This window comes from Palaemon carinicauda, chromosome 4 (assembly GCF_036898095.1).
Source record: "Palaemon carinicauda isolate YSFRI2023 chromosome 4, ASM3689809v2, whole genome shotgun sequence".
In the NCBI taxonomy this organism is placed as follows: domain Eukaryota; kingdom Metazoa; phylum Arthropoda; class Malacostraca; order Decapoda; family Palaemonidae; genus Palaemon; species Palaemon carinicauda.
In genome coordinates this window covers 180,952,865-180,974,740 of record NC_090728.1, presented here as the reverse complement: position 1 = coordinate 180,974,740, position 21,876 = coordinate 180,952,865, and the positions used below count along the sequence as shown (strand labels likewise).

Below are 21,876 nucleotides of genomic sequence, written 5' to 3'. Positions count from 1 at the left end.
AATAATAATAATAATAATAATAATGTACAAGACGACTATGGCGAAATCTAGGACGCACTGGTCCTGGATTTTGCTCGATATTTCCAGACAGAATAAGAATTAAAAATGAAAAATTTATCATACTTGAAAACAAACTTAACAATAAAGGTGAAAATTATATTGACAAAAATGCAACTCATACACTCGAAACAAAATGTTAGATAAAATGGGTCAACATGGCGGAGCCAACACACCAGACAAGTCTTACTACCCTCCAGGATAGCAACTTCAACTAAAGGAAGCACATGATACACTTCATGGATATCTCCACTATGGATAGTATTATCCTTTTCTCTCTCTTGGTGCATCACTTACAACTCCAGTACTCATACTGTAGATGTATTGTATGTATCAGTCCATCAATATTGTACATGTGCACCAGCCACCCGTTGAGATACTACCACTAGAGTTATGGGGTCCTTTGACTGGCCAGAAAGTACTACATTGGATACTTCTCTCTGGTTACGATTCTTTCCCTTTGCCTACACATACACCGAATAGTCTGGCCTATTCTTTTCAGATTCTACTCTATCCTCATACACCTGACAACACTGAGATTACCAAATAAGTCTTCTTCTCCAAAGGGGTTAACTACTGCACTGTAATTGTTCGGTGGCTACTTTCCTCTTGGTAAGGGTAGAAGAGACTCTTTAGTAAGCAGCTCTTCTAGGAGAAGGACACTCCAAAATCAAACCATTATTCTCTTGTCTTGGGTAGTGCCATAGCCTCTGTACCATGGTCTTCCACTGTCTTTGGTTAGAGTTCTCTTGCTTGAGGATATACTCGGGCACACTATTCTATGTAATTTATCTTCCTCTTGTTTTGTTCAAGTATTTATAGTTTATATGGAAAATATTTATTTTAATTTTTACTGTTTTCAAAAAATATTTAATCCTTGTTTTCTTTCCTTACTGGGCTATTATCCATGTTGGGGCCCCTGGGCTTATAGCATCTTGCTTTACCAACTAGGGTTGTAGCTTAGCAATTAATAATAATAATAATAATAATAATAATAATAATAATAATAATAATAATAATAATCTGGAATGTCAGATGTATAAATAATCGATGGTGAAATAAAGGTAACATAAAAACGGTAATACATACCATTTATACACAATAAAGTTTATTGAACACATTAAAATCACATATGCAAAATTATTGCAAAACATAGTCTTGTGAAGTATTTGTACCAGTATTTACATCAATATGATAAAATGTTTCAATTCAATATGAAGTTAACATTGTTAAGACATTCAATTTTCTACTTTGGTTTCCATAGTCAGGAACTATAATTAATGAAAGCTACAGGCCAAACTGACAACTCAAAATATCTGTAGCTCTTTTTCTCCTTATAAAAATTAACAAAAGTTTATCATACGTTAACGCGACTTACATTAATCAAAATATCTGGAAAAAATCCAGTTACAATTCTTCATGTCTATCACTATAAAGGTTTAAATAAATCAAATCAGGGTTACACAATATTATTACACACTGCTTATTCACGAAATAGCCTCCCCACTTACTCATACAACAAGTTAACCTTATATAAACTAGAGGGACACTCAGCAGAGCGTAGACCTCCGTCGCGGAAGCTCATTTCTCGACCTCGACCTTGACCTTTGACTTTTAACATGTATTAATTGGCGTGGATTTTCATAATCGAAGATGAACCAGGTTTGAAGTTTCTGTGAAAACGATGTCAAAACTTATGGCTGATTACGTGAACTGAACATTTTACTAGACCGCGACCTTGACCTTTGACCTAAAATTTAATCATTCTACCTTTTAACCTAACAGTTAATCCCGCCAAGTTTCATTACGATTAAAATTGTGGCCAGGAAGCTGTTCACACACACACACATACACAAACACACAATGAGAGGGTAAAACATAACCTCTTTCCAACTTCGTTAGCGGAGGTAAACATGGAAGTCTGGCTGTAAAGATTTTTAAGGCCATTCATGAATGGCAGAGACTGACCATATAAATTAAACATATGATCAGCTAAGTCCAAGCTCCCTCCTCACCCAAGCTAGGACCAGGGAGGGCCAGGCAATGGCTGCTGATGACTTAGTAACTAAACTTATGCGCTTGCACAAACCCATCATCCTTTGCTTACAAGGTGAGATTACTGTAAACACTATAAGAAACTATTGAACTTGAGCGGGACTCAAACCCCAAGTCTGGCAGATCACCAGGCAGTGGGGTTTCCAATAGAATCTAATTTCCTGATTAAAAGAAATATCCTACGGGATGAGCAACAGTATCGTTATTATTCCCACCTTGAGCTTCTTACAACACACATGTAATCGATTCAGCAAATTCATAGCGCATAGTAGGGTACTCAGTCGTATTACATAGTACCAGACAAGTGGTATGACAGTATATATTAGGAATGGCATTCCGTTTCAAAATTACTGGTTCTTTAAAACAAGGAATAAGCAGCTCATTTGGGAAACCAAAGTTTCTGAGTATAATGGAATATCATACTGCCTGAAAACAACTGCAAGGTCTTTAATATTGCCATGTAGTCAACGAATATTGCTATGTACAAGACGACTATGGCGAAATCTAGGAATCACTGGTCCTGGATTTTGCTCAATATTTCCAGACAGAAATATTATTTTCAAAGAAAAGCTCTTCTTGGAGAAGGACAATCCAAAATCAAACCATTGTTCTCTAGTCTTGGGTAGCGCTATAACTATGGATTTCCACTGTCTTGGATTAAAGTTTTCATGCTTGAGGATACACTCATCCTCACTATTCTCCTGTATATGTTTCCTTATTTCCTTTCCTCGCTGGGCTTTTTTCCCTGCTGAAGCCCTTGGACTTATGCATCCTGTTTTTCCAACTTGGGTTGTAGCTTAGTAATAATAATAATAAATAGTAAATAGGATAACCTAAACAAACCATAGGCAGTTTTAACTGCCAGACGAAATCAGGTCAATTTGACACATGCTCATCCAGTCTGTTTTACCTAATTACAGCAAGAACTAGCAATTCCCTCCCATTTTTTATCAATGAGCTTTTCTGAGATCATCAAAGAACAAAGTTTCTGGAGGTCTGTCACATGCCGAACTGCTAGCCTGAGCATTTTACAGTACGATAATTATAATTCATTTTGCTGTTGACAATATTACTTTGGCTGCATACGAATAATTAATGTACACTGTAATCCGTGAACAGCAATGAATACTGAACGATTGTGCAAAAATATTGACAACTATTTCAACCAACGGAATCTTATCTACCAGCATACAATTATTAGCAAATCAATAACTTTCACTTACAATTTGTTGATAAATATAAAAAGCATAAAATAATTATATTAGTAAAACATAAAATTTAGCCAGTTCTACAACAGTACCCTTCAGTATCCTGTTAAAGCTTAAGTCCATTTACCACTGGGTCTGTTCAACTGACAAGCACCAATGAACACAATACTTCTCTTATTCCACATCACTTTACTTGGCATTTGCCAATTCCAAAATACCTGTCGGTGCACTTCAACAATTCCACGTTGTGTGACCCTATACTTCACTAATTTCACTGAAATTTCCTCCTATTGATTCATCATCAACTTCCAATCGTTCTTCAGTTTGTCAAATGAAGTATAGTCATTCTCAGGATAATACTGTGGCGATGGGAGGGTGCAGTTGAGGATGATGCCCACAATAACCACGGCGAAGAAGACGGCAATGGATATCCACTGAAAGATCCTCTCCCATTTTTCCTTCCTGAGATTTCTAAGGACAAACACACCCACGAGGACGCCTGCTAACGCTCCTCCAAAATGAGCCATGTGACCAGTCTTCAATGTCGAGAAATAAAAATCAGTATAAAAACAGTATTCGTAACTATTACTACCAAATAAAAATAATTGTTTTTAAAAAATAGTAATCATGAACCAATATTTTATTAGATTAAGCAAAACAAAAAATAATTAAAATAAAATTTAAAACTACATAAGGTAGTGGCCAGATTTCCTAGAACTTTCCCTCCAGACTCACGGCCATAGCCCCAAACCCAGGGGAATGTATTGTTTCATCTATGTAGTTGTAGGAGAGAATAATACATATTTTTCTTGAGATTGGAGGGAAACAAAGAGATATCTCAATGTTTGTTATGGAATGGTGGCAGGCTACTTGTTTTAGCCACTGTTTCAATTATTTGTGTCTTATAGTTCTTCACTGGATTAACCCTCTGCTGAATTTGGTAAAGATGCTTCCTTTGAGAGACGTGAGGGTACACTCAGGTACACGCTATTCATCTGGTACCTTATTTCCTTTCCTCACTGGGCTAGTTTCCTTGTTGGAACCCTTGGGCTTATACCATCTTGCTTTTCCAAGTAATAACAATAAAAATAACCAAGGATGAACTCTCCATTGGGCCAACCTGACAGTACTCATAACTGAAATACCGGTCAGAATGCTAATGACTCTTTGTAGAGTTTATGGTATTCAAATGAACAAACTTTGAAAATCTAAAATTGAAGCTGTCATCAATACCACCAACCAACTTTATGAAAATATCAAATAGTTATATAAACATACATATGCCAACATTAAAAGAATACTTAAAAATTTAAAGTCCCTATGAACTAGCGCCTGAATTATTTCATATAGGACTGCTTTGATAAAATCAGTGCTCTAAAAATTGCAGATCAACACCTAATTTCATATAGACAAAAAATCAACTAACTTCATCGTCAGCCTGGGAGAAACGTAGAGAGTAGAGGTCCCCTTTTTGTTTTTGTTTCATTTGTTGATGTCGGCTACCCCCCAAAATTGGGGGGAAGTGCCTTGGTATATGTATGTATGTATCGTCAGCCATCAAATTATGAAGCTTACCAAATCCTCTCTTGAATAGCTTATCTAAAACCACGCATATGCCTCGTTCAAAAGAAATGGAGAGCATCCTCGTAGCTAAAATACTACTCCTCAAGCACTATCAACTAATCTCTTCGACCCGACTAATTTTCTTACTTAATTACTCACATGGGAAGGTGTTGCTGCTAGATACGTATCCCAAAAGGCGTAGCCAAAATCTAGGCTTATGATTATCAACATTACAATTAATTGAGCCCAGTTGGCTTCCATTTCTGACCAGTTCTGAAAATAAAGTACAGGAAGTGATGTATGTGTGTGTATTTAAACACATACTTTACATACTTATAAACATACGTATATATATGTATATATATATATATATATATATATATATATATATATATATATATATATATATAATGCGTGAATGGTTCTCTATCATTTTATAGCTTTCAAAGCAAAAAAAAAAAAAAACCATGTATGGTAACGTTTGTCTTTGTGTTGTAAAAATCTAAGTTGATTGAATTACATACTTTAATAAAAGCAAAAGTAACTATTCTTCACTACACCCCTTGATAAGGCAATAGACATAGTAACAATAATAAAGCAAGTAATTGAAAATGCAATTGAACATCATGTAGGTGATACACATCAAGATGGGTAGTGTTCATTACTGGTTCTTAGTATAATCAAGGAAATAGTATTAGCCAATTGTTTTCAACGATCAACATGATTTAAAAGCTTATTATAAAATTTCAAAAGTCGTTGTAAATAATGAAATTTGTTTATTGAAAATAAACGACTAATGTAGAGGATACTCTAACAACATGTAAGAAAAATAAATGGACATGGGCAGGACATAATAGATGGACATTAAGAGTAATAGTACGGGTCCATAGAAATAGCAAAAAGAGCTGGGGAAGGAAGAGTAGACGATAGATTGACAAGCTTAGAAAATGTGTGGGTTAAACTGGCATAGAAAGAACATAATCAGACGGGAGTGGAAGGGCATGTCTGAGGCCTTTGTCCTATACTGGACTATCAACGGGTGATGATCATGATGAATAAAACCCTTAACATCAACCATTTTTAATTATTATAAATGTTTAGTTTCAGATTCCCACCCAAACTCAAAATTTTTTTTTTTTTTTTTGATGTTCTAAAAATAAATTATTGGCAGGTTTTACTATATACTCATGCTGCTTCGTTCCTTACTTTGAAGGATATTCCCGTTTGACCAGTGTAAAGTATGTTAAACACTTTAATGGATAGTACCCTGTTCAATTAAGGAGATTTTCTCTATAATACATTTTCCAGTCTTAGCAACTAAAAAACTTCAGGAATATTGATCCACAAATCGATACAGTACTGTGATGTATAGTCTATGATTCACGATTTGGTTTACTTTTATCAGATGAAGGTTATTTTTAAGGTAAAACTGCTTGTGCCCCTCATTTTCTTTGGAAATTCTCTTTACCCTGGTTAATTCCATAGAAGAGTGAATGAAATAAATGCACTATATGAATTACACCCACAAAAAATACTAACAAAGAAAATGGGCAAGAGTACAGTAAGCCTTTAAAACCTTAAATTAATCATAGGATAAGCATCCCAATTTATCATTTTACTATGGAAGTTTAAATAGAAATGAAACTATAAGTTAATCTAAGAATAATGAGTTCGCTACTGATCATCACTGAAAAAAAATTGGTTTCTGATCTAATATATGTATTATTAACTCTCCAGAAAAAACACTAGGAAAAAAATAATGCAGGACCGGAGGATGAGAGTAACTATATCACTATACCAAGAAAAGGTTCCCGAGATGTGCATATTCAACAGCGTAAACCCCTCCAGAAGCCCCTGCAAGATACGACCCTGGAGTGAAGAGAGAATGAAGCACAGCTCCAAGGACTACTCCAGATAGATAAATCAGCAGCACCCTCCACCACTTGTGCACCAACTCCAAAAGCACTCCGAGAACTACTTGCACTATTAGGTTATTTACCAAGTGCACCCATCTGGAAGAGAATGCAAGGTTGATCTTCAGTAAATTGTAACAGACGACCTCTTTCAAGGTTGATCTTCAGTAAATTGTTACAGATAATCTCTTTCAAGGTTAATCTTCAGTAAACTGTAACAGACAACCTCTTTCAAGGTTGATCTTCAATAAATAGTGAGACAACCTCTTTCAAGGTAGATCGTTAGTAAATAGTAAGACAACCCCTTTCAAGGTTGATCTTCAGTAAATAGTAAGACAATTTCTTTCAAGGTTGATCTTAAGTAAATAGTAAGACAATCTCTTTCAAGGTTGATCCTAAGTAAATAGTAACAGAAAGCCCCTTTCAAGGGTGATCTTCAGTAAATTGTAACAAACAGCCTCTTTCAAGGTTGATCTTCAGTAAATAGTAACAGAAAACCTATTTTATCTTATGAAGGTTTTAACATACACCTAGTACAATTAGATTACACTGCCATAATGACAACTACCAAACAAGTATGAAATAAGTTTGACATGAATTACAGATAAATATCTATATTGACTTGAAAGGTAACTTTTCTGTCATAAAGGTAACATCTTTGCCAGCACAATTGAATTCCAAACATGTTTTGCAGAAAAAGTAGAGCATCTTTTGCCAGTCTCAAAGTTGAATCGGTGACTTTTCTTTGCTATGAGGAATGTAACTTTAACAAAAACAAATATTTAAGTAGTAATTTGATATAGCATGACAAAACAAATTAGGCAACAAATTTATTCAACAACTATGTCAAATATAAAAAGATGTTGAGTTTCTTGACAAAAACACGGTCTACACTTACACAAAATAATGCCTCTTCAAAAACTAGGCAACGTTGATTTCAATAAAAGAAACTGACAAATTATGTAAGGTCCTTTTATGACAAACACATGCATGAAATACAAATGATTAGTTGAAAGCCCATATGTCATGTTACAACTTACCCAGAATGTATGAGCGCGTAACTAATGTAACGCCAAGCTTCATACCTCCTCGCTGGGTTGTACACAAGAGGAGAATACAGCGGACAGGGGCCTCTTGGACCAACGAGTATAGTCATGTCGAGCAGACTGTTCATATCAATGGCATAGTAGATAAACATGACCAGCTGTGTTAACAAACGGAAGAGAGTTCCCAAGTATAAAATAATCAATACAAAAAGTCTTGCTGTACCGAAGGACACAGCAGAGTATGCCAGAGAAATATGAACTTTTAACAAAGCAGTTAATCCTTCAGTTATATGATGCTCTTAAAAAGAAATTTCGCAAGGAGAGACTTCTAGAAAAGTTCCCAAATATAAAATAATCAGTACTAAAAAGTCTTGCTGTGCTGGACAGAGCAGAGTATACCAAAGAAATACTCTGCTGTTCTAAATGACACAGCAGAGAATGCCAAAGAAATATGATCTAATAGTAAACTGGCTAATCCTTCAATTATAAAATGCTCTTACAAAGAAATTTCGCTAAGAGACTCACTTCTACAAGCGTGATGACGAGCATACACAATGGAGGTGGACAGCAGGAGTATTCTTCAATATATCTCCTTGTTTCAAGAGTTCTCTCCGCTCTAGGAATTACGGCTAAGGCACCCCTACGTAGAACAGTGCTACGGGTTCTAGCAGCATTGCTCAGTTTGACCTGGTTTTAAAGGAACAATATTTTTCGTAATGCTTTAACGTGAAAGTGACATTGACATTTTGACTAAAACTAAATATCTTCAATTATCAGTGCAACATGTACTTCATAAAAGTTGTCAGCAAATTGACGTGTTATAAAAAGGCCGAATATCAGGGTCGAACACTTGGCTAAATAACAGAATATATGGTTGCAAACCAATCATGATACATATTTTTATATACTGCCCACAATCCTTGTGTATTGTTTCATTGAAAGCCTTGGCGACATAGTTGGTCATAGCATTAAAACATATATTATTGTGCTAATTAAAATACTATTTGAAACTTAAACTGAAATTTATGAATTTTTCTTGCCACCGATTCCCACCGAGATAAGAAATCTACAATATGAATAACCGCTATTCATACTTCAAAGTGGCATGGCAGAAATATTTTATGCTTAGTATTAAGCAATTAAGATACCAATTTTCTTAAATCGTTAGATAAAATCAGATATGATTTTTTTCTTTTTTGTGAAGTTCCAAATATTAACAAATTATTCTTTAACCAATTTCACAGCCTGAAAATTGATTAAATACAGAAAGGTGAATGATTCTCACTCTTTGAAGCTTAGAATCAAAATGGATTAACTACAGCAAGCTGAATTATTCTCATTTTTCAAATCTTAGATTTCTCTATATACCAATAAGAATTTTTGTGAAGTTCCAAACAGTAGCTACGCATTCTTTAACCAATTTCACAGCCCAAAACTTGATTTCCTCCGAGCTAAAATCTCACTCTTCAAAGATTAGAATCAAAATGGATTAATGACAAGAAGCCGAATTATTCTCACTTTAAAGCTTGGAATTCTCAATATACCATTTTAAGTACGAGCTCGAACTAGTCACTTACAAAACGAAGAAACTCCTCGTACTCCAGAAACCCATCCTGATTGATATCCGCCTCCTGAAAGGGTATCTCAGCCTTCCCGAGAAGCTGGATAGCAACAGCATTAGGCAAAGTATCCGCTTCTTTGGCGTGGTAAATCCACTCTTTCAGACGAGCCGGATGGACGAGCTCGCTCCTGTAGAACACGTAATGCAGGAGGCGATTTCTATTATAGCTGTAAGGGAGGATTCGGTGCCAGTTGAAGTCGTAGTAGCTAGGTTTCGAGTGGACATAGCTGACGAGTTGCATCCAGGTGTTGAAGTATGGCTGGGGAATTATAAGATGGATTTTACCCAGTAGGTTGTCTTGGCACGGATCATTTTGCGTTTAAGTGGTTAAAACAAATTCCAGGAGACTTTTTCTTGGGTTTGTAATCTAAATAACTTACAAAGACTGTTTGCTTATCATCTGGGTAACTAAATGAATATATATATACATATATATATATATATATATATATATATATATATATATATATATATATATGTGTGTGTGTGTGTGTATAGTGTATATAAATATGCATTTAAATCCACACACACACATACATTATATATATATATATATATATATATATATATATATATATATATACATTACATATATATATATATATATAATTACATATATATACTGTATATATATATATATATATATATATATATATATATATATATATATATATATTTTACATATATATACTGTGTATATATACAGTATATATACATATATATATATTTTACATATATATACTGTATATATATATATATATATATATATATATAATATATATATATATATATATATATATATATATATATATATATATATATATATATAAACCCACGTACGTGAATGCAAATAAGTTACGATAGTGAAAAATTAGTTACAAAATACAGTATCAATCACTAAAATATCAAAGTCTATTTTTAAACAGAAGAATGCGATTGCATGATATGATTTGATATTCAATTCTTGATGCTCATTTATAAAATCTATATGAAAATTTACATAAAGACAAACCGTCGTGAGTGACGTAATTTCGAAGAGACATATTTTAATCTCAAGCTACTGGAAAAACAAGCCTTGCCTATTCCTTTTGAAATGTACAGTTGGACAAAGGGATTTCTGATACACCTCGATATGATGAAATGCACCCAGCCACACCCTTACTGTGTGGCGAGTTCCTGTGTGTAGCTCCGCCGACCACCGATGCCATCTCTTGCTTGAGGGTACACTGGAGCATACTATTCTACCTTATTTCTCTTCCTCTTGTTATTTTGTAGTTTTTATAGTTTATATATGAAAGATTTATTCTAATGTTGTTATTGTTCTTAAACTTCTCTTGTAGTTTATTACTTAATCTTTCCTCACTGGGCTATTTTCCCTGTTGGGGCCCTTGGACTTATAGCATCATGCTTTTCCAACTAGTGTTGTAGCTTAGAAAGTAGTAGTAGTAATAATAATAACAATAATAATTATAATAATCTCTCTCTACGCTATCGATTTGGTTACTCTCCGAGCAGTAAGTGTGTAACAGGGTGCACTTCCTCGAAGCAAGGTGTGCCAGCAATACCTGTATTCAACTGTACCTGAGCAAGAAATATCAAGAGTGCTTCGGTTAATGGCCACAAAATATATTGCACGAATATACATTTGGCAAATACAGAAAACATGCATATTTCGAAAAAAGAGAGAAGGAAAGAAGGCATCAAATATTACACATCTTGTAAATATAATATTAACATATTTTGAATGCAAGACAGGCCTTTTCATATCAGTCAGTTTTATTATTTTCTCTCTCTCTCTCTCTCTCTCTCTCTCTCTCTCTCTCTCTCTCTCTCTCTCTCTCTCTCATAAAAAAAATCACTACTTCACTCGGCATTTTTCCTCTTAACTACCGATTGGAGGAAGTACTCCCTAGTGTGGGTAGAGACACCAAAGTCCTTCAGTGTTTTAAAAACCCTATCAGCAGCATTTCAACAACACTCTTCATTTACGCACACAATTATTCAGATTTTTTCCCATTAGCTCGCACTCAATTGGTGTCAGTTCATACTAACTGAGACAACAACTCTATCTTTTCCTTCATCTCACCACTCGCAACACTTTTAATTCATCTTATCATAATTTTACTACTGATTAAGCATTTTTCATTCATCCAGACTCTCAATTTAACTTGAAAAAGGCGACTGGCTCAACAATGTCTTCAAATTCGACGAGCTTGTAAACACGAGATGGAAAGCCTTCTTATTAATTTTACGAACTGCTGTATGACAAAATATTATTATTTAATTAATAGCACTTCTTAAAATTAATAAAAATGCTTTTGATCATGTGTTTACAAGCTCGGACAATTTGTTTTACAGGCAGCGTTGCCAACAGATTATATTATGCTAGACAAAACGTTAATTGCTGCAATGTTCAACTGCCAAATGTCTCCTAGTTCCCGAGAAGTGTACCGGAATTAATGAAGCCAACTGTACAGTTGGTTTCATTAATTCTGCTATACTTCATGGTAAGCTAAGGAGACGTCTGACAGCAGTGCACTGAACAAATTTTTTTATTAATTTTATGAAGTACTGTAAAGAAAAATAGTTATTTGCTCAACAGCATTTTGTAAAATTAACAAACATGCTTTTGATCAAGTGTACAGCCTCAGCAACTTTGTTTCACAGGCAGCGTTTCCAACAGTTTCTCTTTTACTAACCACAACGTTACCTGCTAGAATGTACAGCTTTCATACGTTTCCTTAGCTTCCTGTGTAAAGTGCACTGGGATTAATGAAGTCAACTGTACAGTTGGCTTCATCAATTCTGGTATACTTCATGGTAAGCTAAGGAGACGTCTGACAGCTGTGCACTGAACGAGCTTTTTTTATTAATTTTATGAAGTACTGTAAAGAAACAGTTATTTGCTCAACAGCAATTTGTAAAATTAATAAACATGCTTTACATCAAGTGTCTACAACCTCAGCAACTTTGTTTCATAGGCAGCGTTTCAAACAGTTTCTCTTTTACTGATCACAGCGTTAACTGCTAGAATGTACAGCTTTGACGTTTCCTTAGCTTCCTGTGTAAAGTGCACTGGGATTAATGAAGTCAACTGTACCAGGTCAAATAAATCATAAAAATTCTATGACCTCTGAAACCTTACCTCTTCCAAAGGCTCTGGACCTTCGTCAACAACATCCAGTGCAGCTCGGACGAGCACACCCCGTTCCCAAGAATTGTCGGGTAAGATGTTGTTATACTACAAATAACAAAAATAAATATAAGTAACAAGATATATTTCTAACAAAATTCTAAATATACCTAACGTATTTGAGCAGAATAACATTAGCAATATATCAGTATACGGTTAAGGGCTACCGGTAGCACAGAACTCATTACCGATACTTTAATAATCTTAAAATATAAAAAAATAGGGTAAAAATTAATTAATTCCCGATACTTAAGTCTTAAAATAATCAAGGAAAATTAAGGCGATTATTCATCACAACATAATCACTTCAGCTATATCTATTGGTATCTAATCTTGATTTATACAGATTTTACAACTCTTATCATTACTCAAAAATCTATTAACCTATATTGATACCGATTTTATATCGCAAAAGGCGAAAAGAGGAGGAGGTTGGCATTTCCTCCAAGCAAAGAAAAGGAAATGCCGAAACACTCTCAAAGCCTGACAAAGAAACTAAAGACCCCGCGTACAAAAACAGCGGTGCATCCGTGATTGACATATATATATATATTTAATATATACAGTATATATATATATATATATATATATATATATATATATATATATATATATATATATATGCACACTAATAAAAGCTTGAAAATGTACACTAAAAGCTTGAAAAGAACACGAATATGTAAAAAAAAATGTCGAAAAAATACCATTTGATGTTTTTATATGAAATGTCTATCAAAAGTAGTTCATGGCCTATGAAGTGGAATGAAAAGCGATAAGATACTGGAGAAGCAATTTTTAAAAGGTCATAACAACTTGTAAACAAATCATAAAATAAGAATAGTAAACTTAAAGACGCCCAGTGTTTCAATCTTTCTAAAACAGGACGTACAAAATGCTCAAAAAATTTAAACAAATCATAAAAATACGAAAAGTATACAAAAAGGAACCCAGTATTTCAATCTAAACAGGACTTACAAAATGCTCAAAATCCTTGTAAGTGACATAACCAGTGCCACCAGGGTCAGCCTCATTCAGGAGTTTCAAGGCACGAAGAACTGCCTGGGTGTTGTTGGTAGTTCTAGGAATCCTCTCGGCGATGGCCGAGATTGCAATCTGTCCTCTGCCGTTATCGAAGCGGTACCAAACGTCCTGCCAGTCGACTAGATCAGTGGGTGCCTTCATAGGGGGCAGAAGTTGTCGTCGGGAAGGCTGCATGATGATGGGAGTTGGTGAGAATTCACTCTGGTTAGATTGTATCACATCTCTTAGTGTTTGCTATTAGATTTTTATGGTATTGAGTTTATTATTATTAAATGGGAAGAGATTAACCAGCGCAATGGGTCAAGCTCGACACTTGCAGAGCTAGTTAGATTAAAATATTGAGCAATATAAAACAAAGTACTTCAAGTCATTCTAATAACATCAGTCCCATTGCAAATTTAAATGATTAGATGTGCATTCCTCAGGCTATAATTAGCTCAATGAATCAAGCTCGACCCTTATAGAGCTGGCCCGATTAAAATGTTGATCAATATAATACAGTCTTGAAAAATATTCAGTAATTTTCAGTAGCATTTATTTTTCATTCTAAATGTAAATGCATAATGTGCATTCCTCAAGCCATAACCAGCTCCATGAGTCAAGCTAGACGCTTACAGAGCTAGCCTAATTAAAATATTGATCAATATAATACAGTCTTAAAAAATATTAAGTCATTTTAGTAGCATCTATGTTCCATTGCAAATTTAAATGCATAGAGGTGCATTCCTCCGGGTACTAATTCATCAGTAAATTTGATATTTCACTTACCCTATCATCTCTTGACCGAAAGAAGTCGGCTTCGTCCATATGTATCTCCATTTTTCATATTTTTTTTTCAGTAAACAATTTTGTTGACAAGCACCTTCAGGTCGTTACGGTTTCAGTATTTATTCACATTCCATTAAGATAATTTTATTTCCAAAAACAACTTCAGCATTTTCTTTGTGGCGTCTTACATCGTTTTGGTTTCCACTTCTTTTCGTGTGTTGGAAGCGGCCTTTTTCATAAAGACCACTTCCTTCTTTATCAGTTCGTCATATCCTTTAGAAGCCTTCCGTTACAGGGGTCTATAAAACATTTACTGTTCATTATTTAGTCAGAGATAACCTGGATAATAAGCAACTATAAACATCTCGCAATCGGATCTGAATTTTTGCTTTGAACGCCATCTAAATTTATCATTATTATTATTATTATTATTATTACTAACTAGGTTACAACCCTAGTTAGGAAAGCAGGATGGCTCCAACAGGGAAAAGTAGCCCAGTGAGGAAAGTAAATAACGAAATATACTAAAAGAGAATTAATGAACAATTAATTTACAATATAATGTCAGCCTATATCTAATATAAGAAAAAAATATTCACTTCAAGTTTGAACTTTTGAAGTTCCATCGAAAACATAAAAAAAAAAAAAAAACATTCACTGCAAGTTTGAACTTTTGATGTTCCACCGATTCAACTGCCCGATTATGAAGACCCTTCCACGATCTGATCATAGTTGAAATAAACCTTCTATAATACTGGGTTGTAATCTGAGTCGAGTCATACAATATCAGCAAAACTAGCAAAAAAACTAGTGCCTGCCCTTTTCTATCATGATAATTCATAAGCTCTTTCCCCCATACATACATGTACACATTAATCAATTACCATCCTAGCTTATACAATGGTAACGTGTTTGCCTAGCATTCGCATGGCGGCAGATCGATCCCAACCCAGGACCGTGAGTGTAAGTTACTTACTAGGGAGGCCACTGCTGTGATTGGGCACCACAGTAGGGGTTTGGGCTTGCTCGACTGACGTTCTGGCGAGTATCTATTCAGATGAACTTAGAACTGAAAGCAGACACCTTTGAAAGGGAGGAGATTAACCGAGATTCATGGGAGAAACTACTTGACACTTACACTATAAGTAGAATGAATTTCCTGTCACCTTTGTGTTTACTACCTTATCATAAATCCTTTTCTTGTTAGATAAAGAGTGAGGAAGATCGCACATTAGAAGCATTAATATTCTACTCATTTGATGAAAGAATTATCAGGTACGCGTATTGGTTATGTGAACTGAAGTCCTGAGATCAATCACATCAACATATTAAAGGTCACTCATGAAAGGCAGAGGCATTGAACAGTGATAATGCCCTTGAGACAGACCATATATACATATGATCAGTGTCTAAGCTCCCTCTCCAACCAAGGTAAGATCAGGCAGGGCCAGGCAATGGCTGCTGATGACTCAGCAGGTAGACCTATAGGCTCCTCCAAGCCCCTTCCCCATCCTTAGCTCACAAGGATAACTAGGTTGAAGACACTACAAGAAACTCTACAGTTTGAGCGGGTCCAACCCCATTCCGGTAGACCACCTAGCAGGAACGTTTCCAATACGTAACCACAACAGTTTTCAATCTTGGACACAAGCATTTCTTTTCCTACCATTTCCATTGACTTCGCCTTTAATGTAAATGAATGAATAAGTAAATCTTAATATAAAAGCATGGAAATGCTGATGGCTGGTACGATTTAGGGGTAGATGGAGATGATTTGGGCATGCTCTTCGTACTCCCCAAGAGAGCTGAGTTCACCAAATGTTTAACTGGGCTGCACAAGGCACTATTGGAGTTGGAAGACCTAGGCCTACATGGCTGAGACCTATGAAAAGTTAATTGAGAAACGATAAGTTGAGAAGTATTGAATTAGAAGCTCAAGATCGAGTCGACTGGAGAAATCTAACAGAGACCCTTTGCGTCAATAGGCGTAGATGATGATGATATATATATATATATATATATATATATATATATATATATATATATATATATATATATATATATATACACACACACACATATATATATATATATATATATATACAGTAAATATCTATCTATCTATCTATCTATATATAAATATATATATGTGTGTGTGTTTATTCTATTACACACTATATATATATATATATATATATATATATATATATATATATATATATATATATATAATATATACATATATATATGTAAGCTAAAAAATATCTTTTAATATCGAATTCACTCAGCCTCTGGATCAGAAACCCAAGGGGGAATTAACTTAATGATAATAGCTTCTGGTTGGCCAAGGATTCGAAACCCGGACCAAGTCTAAACTGAGGTTACAGTGACTTACCACTTGGCCTCTCGACTTGGTCCGGGTTTCGAATCCTCGGCCGATCAGAAGCTATTATTATCAAGTTAATTCCCCCTTGGGTCTCTGATCTCGAAGCAGAGCAAATTCGATATTAAGAGGTATTTATGGTTTATATGCATATGAGTAAATGTGAAAAAAATATCATATAATATAGTTACAGCCTGGATTATTGAAATGGGTTTCAATTTGCTTCTCTTCATCCTAGTCAACTATATGTCATCAATTATCATTAAACATTCATGATGTACCGATGAATTTTGAATGTTGTCATCAGTCATGAATGGCTGCAATACTGCAATAGGCTGGCAAGAGTGAGGGAAGTTGGCCGAAACAAATGTTAGTATAAAGGGGCAACCTCTGGCGTGGCGTAAAAACCCGTAAGTTCAACGCCCAGAACACTAAAATAGGTTTCAATTTGCTTCTCTTCTTTATCAACTATTATAAGACATTCTATTGATGAAATTTGAATTGTTGAGATGATGAAAAATGGGGGGAAAGGATGGTCGTGGGAACCTAGCCTGCAAAAATAGAAGTAGGCTAAACCCACCTAATGAGCCATTTAGTTAGGACGAATCCCTTATGTGCGTATCTTTGGTAGTAGTAGTGGTAATAGTATGTAGGAATAAAATCTACATATATATATATATATATATATATATATATATATATATATATATATATATATATATATATATATATATATATATATATGTTTTAGGACACAGCCCCTCTTTAATGCAATTTTCATTGATGGCGATTACCTTAGTGGCGTCAATGTGTTTCCTACAGGAGTCCTCAATTTCTCCAGGTTCAAGTTTTCAGGCATAAGCCTTTAGTTTAACGAATGATTATTCCTTTTCTTCATATTTCATTCACTACAACACTGTTTCGACAAAACTATGTCCTTATCGAGTGAGTATTGATTAACATAAGTTTACAATTCCTTTTGTAAATGAGGTTCCACAAAGATAAAAGGAATTGTAAACATGTTAATCAATAATCGCTTTATAAAGATATAGCTTTTTTGACCAAAGGCTCATAGGAATCTAAAGAAACTAAAGAAAAACGAGGATTTCTCTAGGAAACACAATGCCACTACCAAGTTTATCGCCTTCAATGAAAATTACATTAGAGAGAAGCTGTGTTAAAAGCACGCACGCACACACACATGTATAATTTGTAAAAATAATTGGATGAAACTTCTGGAGAGCATATATGACATGTTTCTGCATACGTATCAGAAACAACCCTATTTTCGATTTTTATCAAGTTATGTAATCTATTGTTCCTGATGTTATCCACCATAGCGGACGGCCCCCTTATCAAAATAAGGATTGTTATACTAAAATAATCCTAGAATACGTGAAAAACTACTTGGTACCTGTTACTTTTACAACTGAAGGAAAATCTCATGTTGTGTAATCATTCACGCATACATAGTCGTGAATAATATGCTCTTTGGTGATGTGTTTTTCAGGCTTAATGCTCATGAAAAAAATATTGATTTAATTCTTTACATACATTTTCTTTTTATCTACATATATATATATATATATATATATATATATATATATATATATATATATATATATATATATATATATATACACATCCATTTAACAAGGCACTTCAACAATTTGGGGGATAACCGACTTAAAAGGCTGGGAGGAACTAGGAGAATATATATATATATATACATATACATATATATATATATATATATATATATATATATATAATATATACATATACATATATATATATATGTGTGTGTGTACTGTATGTATATATATATATATATATATATATATATATAAATGAGAGAGAGAGAGAGAGAGAGAGAGAGAGAGAGAGAGAGAGAGAGAGAGAGAGAATATGTAAATGAATAACACGTGGGACAGTACATGAAGTTAGAGACCTCATAAAAAGGCAAAAAACTTCGAAACCGGAAGGTTAACACTTGTCACCATTCAAATGAAAAAGAAGAAATGTAAAACAAACATATATATATATATATATATATATATATATATATATATATATATATATATAACGTCAAACCATGTTAGGTTGGTCTGCTGTGAGCGAGCAGACGAAAATCTCCCACCTTCAGGAATCCGCACTGGCCAGCATGGTGATGAAAACTGGCCAAACCTCGGTAATGAATTGACCAGTCTGAGGCCTTTGTCCTGCAGTGGATTAGAAATGGCTGGATTTGTTGCTGCTTATATATATATATATATATATATATATATATATATATATATATATATATATATATATATATATCAGCCTTTTCCCTTATCAGTGGGGTCTTTAGAAAGAAACAACACACAAGTCACAGTAGTTATCATCAGTCACTTCATAGACAGCGGGCTCCTCACCAGCTTGTCGATACCCCAAGTACACACTCAATTTCCTTGATAGCAAGTCATTCACATAATTTATTCAACTATTTTTAGGACTTCATATCCGCCGACCTCTTAGGACTTCAGAATTATTAAATTTTCCCTAAATGATTGTCTGCTAATCTTCAAACAAGAAGAATCCGCCTAAAAATACTTTATCTATGCTAACCTCCTTTTTGCTACTGCTCCACGTTCTCCCTATATTATTATTATTATCATTATCAATATTATTATTAATAATATTAAAATAATATTAATATTGTTAATATTAATATTAATACTATTATTAATATCAATAATATTAACATTGATAATATTAATATTATTAATATTACTATCAATATTATTATTAATAATATTACTATATTATTGTAATTCTAGTTATTATTATTATTATTATTATTATTATTATTAGCTAAGCTAAACCCTAGCTGGAAAAGCAGAATGCTTTAAGCCGAAGGGCTCTAACAGAGAAAAAATCCTAATGGGGAAATGAAATAAGGAACGAAATGCACTTAAAAAAAATACCACGAGAATGGTAAGAATCATAATCTATAAATAAGATACAAGACCCTAAAATTCCATATTCACCTCAGTCTACATTACCGTTTGAATGGAAAATTCAAGAGGCTTCGCCAATGAATCTGGAATATCGTAAATGAAATAATAGTTGAACATTAGCTGGTAGCATAGCATCCTTGTCTGGTGGTTGCCAGACTGGAGTTCGAGTCCCGCTCAAACTCTTCAGTTCCTTTGGTCGCTGTAACCTCACCACCCTTGTGAGCTAAGGATGTGGGGTTTGGGGAAGTCTATAGGTCTATCTGATGAGTCATCAGCAGCCACTGTCTGGCCCTCCTTGGACCTAGCTAGGGTGGATAGGGGCTTTGGCGCTGATCATATGGTCTCTAGGGCATATTTTTTTCTTCGTGCTTGACAGGGCAATCTCACTGTCCCTTGCCTCTGCCATTATTGAGCGGCCTTTAAGCCTTTAAACAGTCTGCGAAAACGTGATTCCAAACCAAAACATACCCGTCTAAACAAAAGACACAGACGAATGCAATCTATGTTACTTCGTGTATAATAATGAAACGTTGTTAGCATAAAATTCCTGTCATTTCATGTGTTTTCAGTATGAAAACTACCGATAGTACTGGAATCTACAGCGATGGAGATTTTAATGACTCTCCAATGCAAACTACACGATTAAATATAGTACTCCTCATGTCACGCAGCGAGACTTGTATATGATAACCACGGTGTCTGAAGCTCTGAACCGTGATGAAACACACGTGGGTCGGTGAATACGACAGGGAAACACCTTTGTTTTGTCCAGTTTATGTACATAAATTTACCTTTCATACCTATTGGATTCATCTTCAAGATGTGCCACAATATAATCACAGATTCAGTTTCGATTCATTTTTTGTTTCTTAATTAATGAGATAATCTAATATCAACATTTCGGAAATGCACAGACTAAACAGATAAAGTCGGTGTCAGAGCGCCGTTCCAACTGAGAGTGTTCGGGACATATGTGGAGGTTAATTGAACCAAGGGAGGGAGGGAGTTACCAGGGAGAGAGGAGGGGGTACCAGGGAGGGCATTGCAATCTAGGCCCCGGTAGTGAACGAAAGGGTTGGGGGGGATGTGAAGGTGGGAGGAAGTTGTTGGTGGGGGGTTCCGTGGGAAGGGGTGTCGAGTGGGAGGGGAAGTAAATAATAAAACCCCATAACCGTAACATGAAGGCAAATATCTGTCGGCGTTTGTTTGTCTCATCTAGGTACCGAAACAAACTAATAAACAAACAAAGAATTAACAACCAAACTATTTAGTTACAAAGTAACACTTGATTTCTACAAAATAGAAAACTACAAATTACTGAAGCAACGCTTCCACCACACACGTTAACGCTACACTAGACTCATGAGCTACACTAGACTCATGTCACCAAAGCTCCAAGCGGTGCGAGTCTTATCTTCCTCTTATCTCTGGTGTTGGCCGTTACAGGTCCGGCCATAAAGTAGCAGAGATAGGACTAATCTCCCATCTTTAATAAAGGGATCACTATCGCACTAGATAACAATCTTCTCCATTATCAGAATTCTTTGTTTTGAGGGTAGTCAGAGAAGCAAATATAATCGGGAAAATTCATAGAATGACAATGGCTCGTCACGTTCGCATATAGAATCTTAAAACATATTGATTAGGAATGATAATTTATTCTGACTAGGTACAGTCCAGCATACGTTAGAGGCACTTGAGTAAAAAATTGATTAGTTTGCACAGAAAACATTTAATATCTATCTATATATATATATATATATATATATATATATATATATATATATATATATATATATATATATATATATATATATATATACATATATACATACATATACACATATATACATACATATACATATTTACATACATATATATATACATATATACATACATATACATATATACATACATATACACATATATACATACATATACATATTTACATACATATACACACACACACACATATATATATATATATATATATATATATATACACATACATACATAAATATATCAG

The 21,876-nt window shown here is 34.4% G+C and overlaps 1 protein-coding gene across 9 annotated transcripts; it reads right to left on the bottom strand.

Moving 5' to 3' along the window:
• Positions 1 to 1,152: 1,152 nt before the first annotated feature.
• LOC137640255 (rhomboid-related protein 1-like) lies at positions 1,153 to 21,303 on the bottom strand. Of its 9 annotated transcripts, none has more exons than XM_068372836.1 (10): positions 21,169 to 21,303; positions 14,466 to 14,804; positions 13,632 to 13,898; positions 12,609 to 12,704; positions 9,420 to 9,722; positions 8,368 to 8,529; positions 7,837 to 8,000; positions 6,682 to 6,895; positions 5,043 to 5,156; positions 1,153 to 3,856 (listed from the first exon to the last, which is right to left on the bottom strand). In XM_068372836.1, the coding sequence occupies exons 2-10, from the start codon at positions 14,514 to 14,516 to the stop codon at positions 3,608 to 3,610; spliced, it is 1,620 nt and encodes a 539-aa protein (XP_068228937.1). In that variant the 5' UTR covers positions 14,517 to 14,804; positions 21,169 to 21,303; the 3' UTR covers positions 1,153 to 3,607. The 9 variants fall into 9 exon arrangements, with proteins under 9 accessions (XP_068228937.1, XP_068228946.1, XP_068228938.1 ...); XM_068372845.1 differs by having other exon boundaries at positions 13,632 to 13,865; XM_068372837.1 differs by having other exon boundaries at positions 14,466 to 14,764; positions 21,169 to 21,302.
• Between the last annotated feature and the right edge of the window lie 573 nt (positions 21,304 to 21,876).

Bases quoted from the DNA above. Each gene is read 5' to 3' on its own strand.
- LOC137640255 (XM_068372836.1), bottom strand. From the start codon at position 14,516: ATGGAGATACATATGGACGAAGCCGACTTCTTTCGGTCAAGAGATGAT. The intron at 9,723-12,608 runs GTAAGGTTTCAG...ATAATTCCCCAG, and splicing joins GTCCAGAGCCTTTGGAAGAG to CCATACTTCAACACCTGGAT. The intron at 8,530-9,419 runs GTAAGTGACTAG...CTTTAAAACCAG, and splicing joins ACGAGGAGTTTCTTCGTTTT to GTCAAACTGAGCAATGCTGC.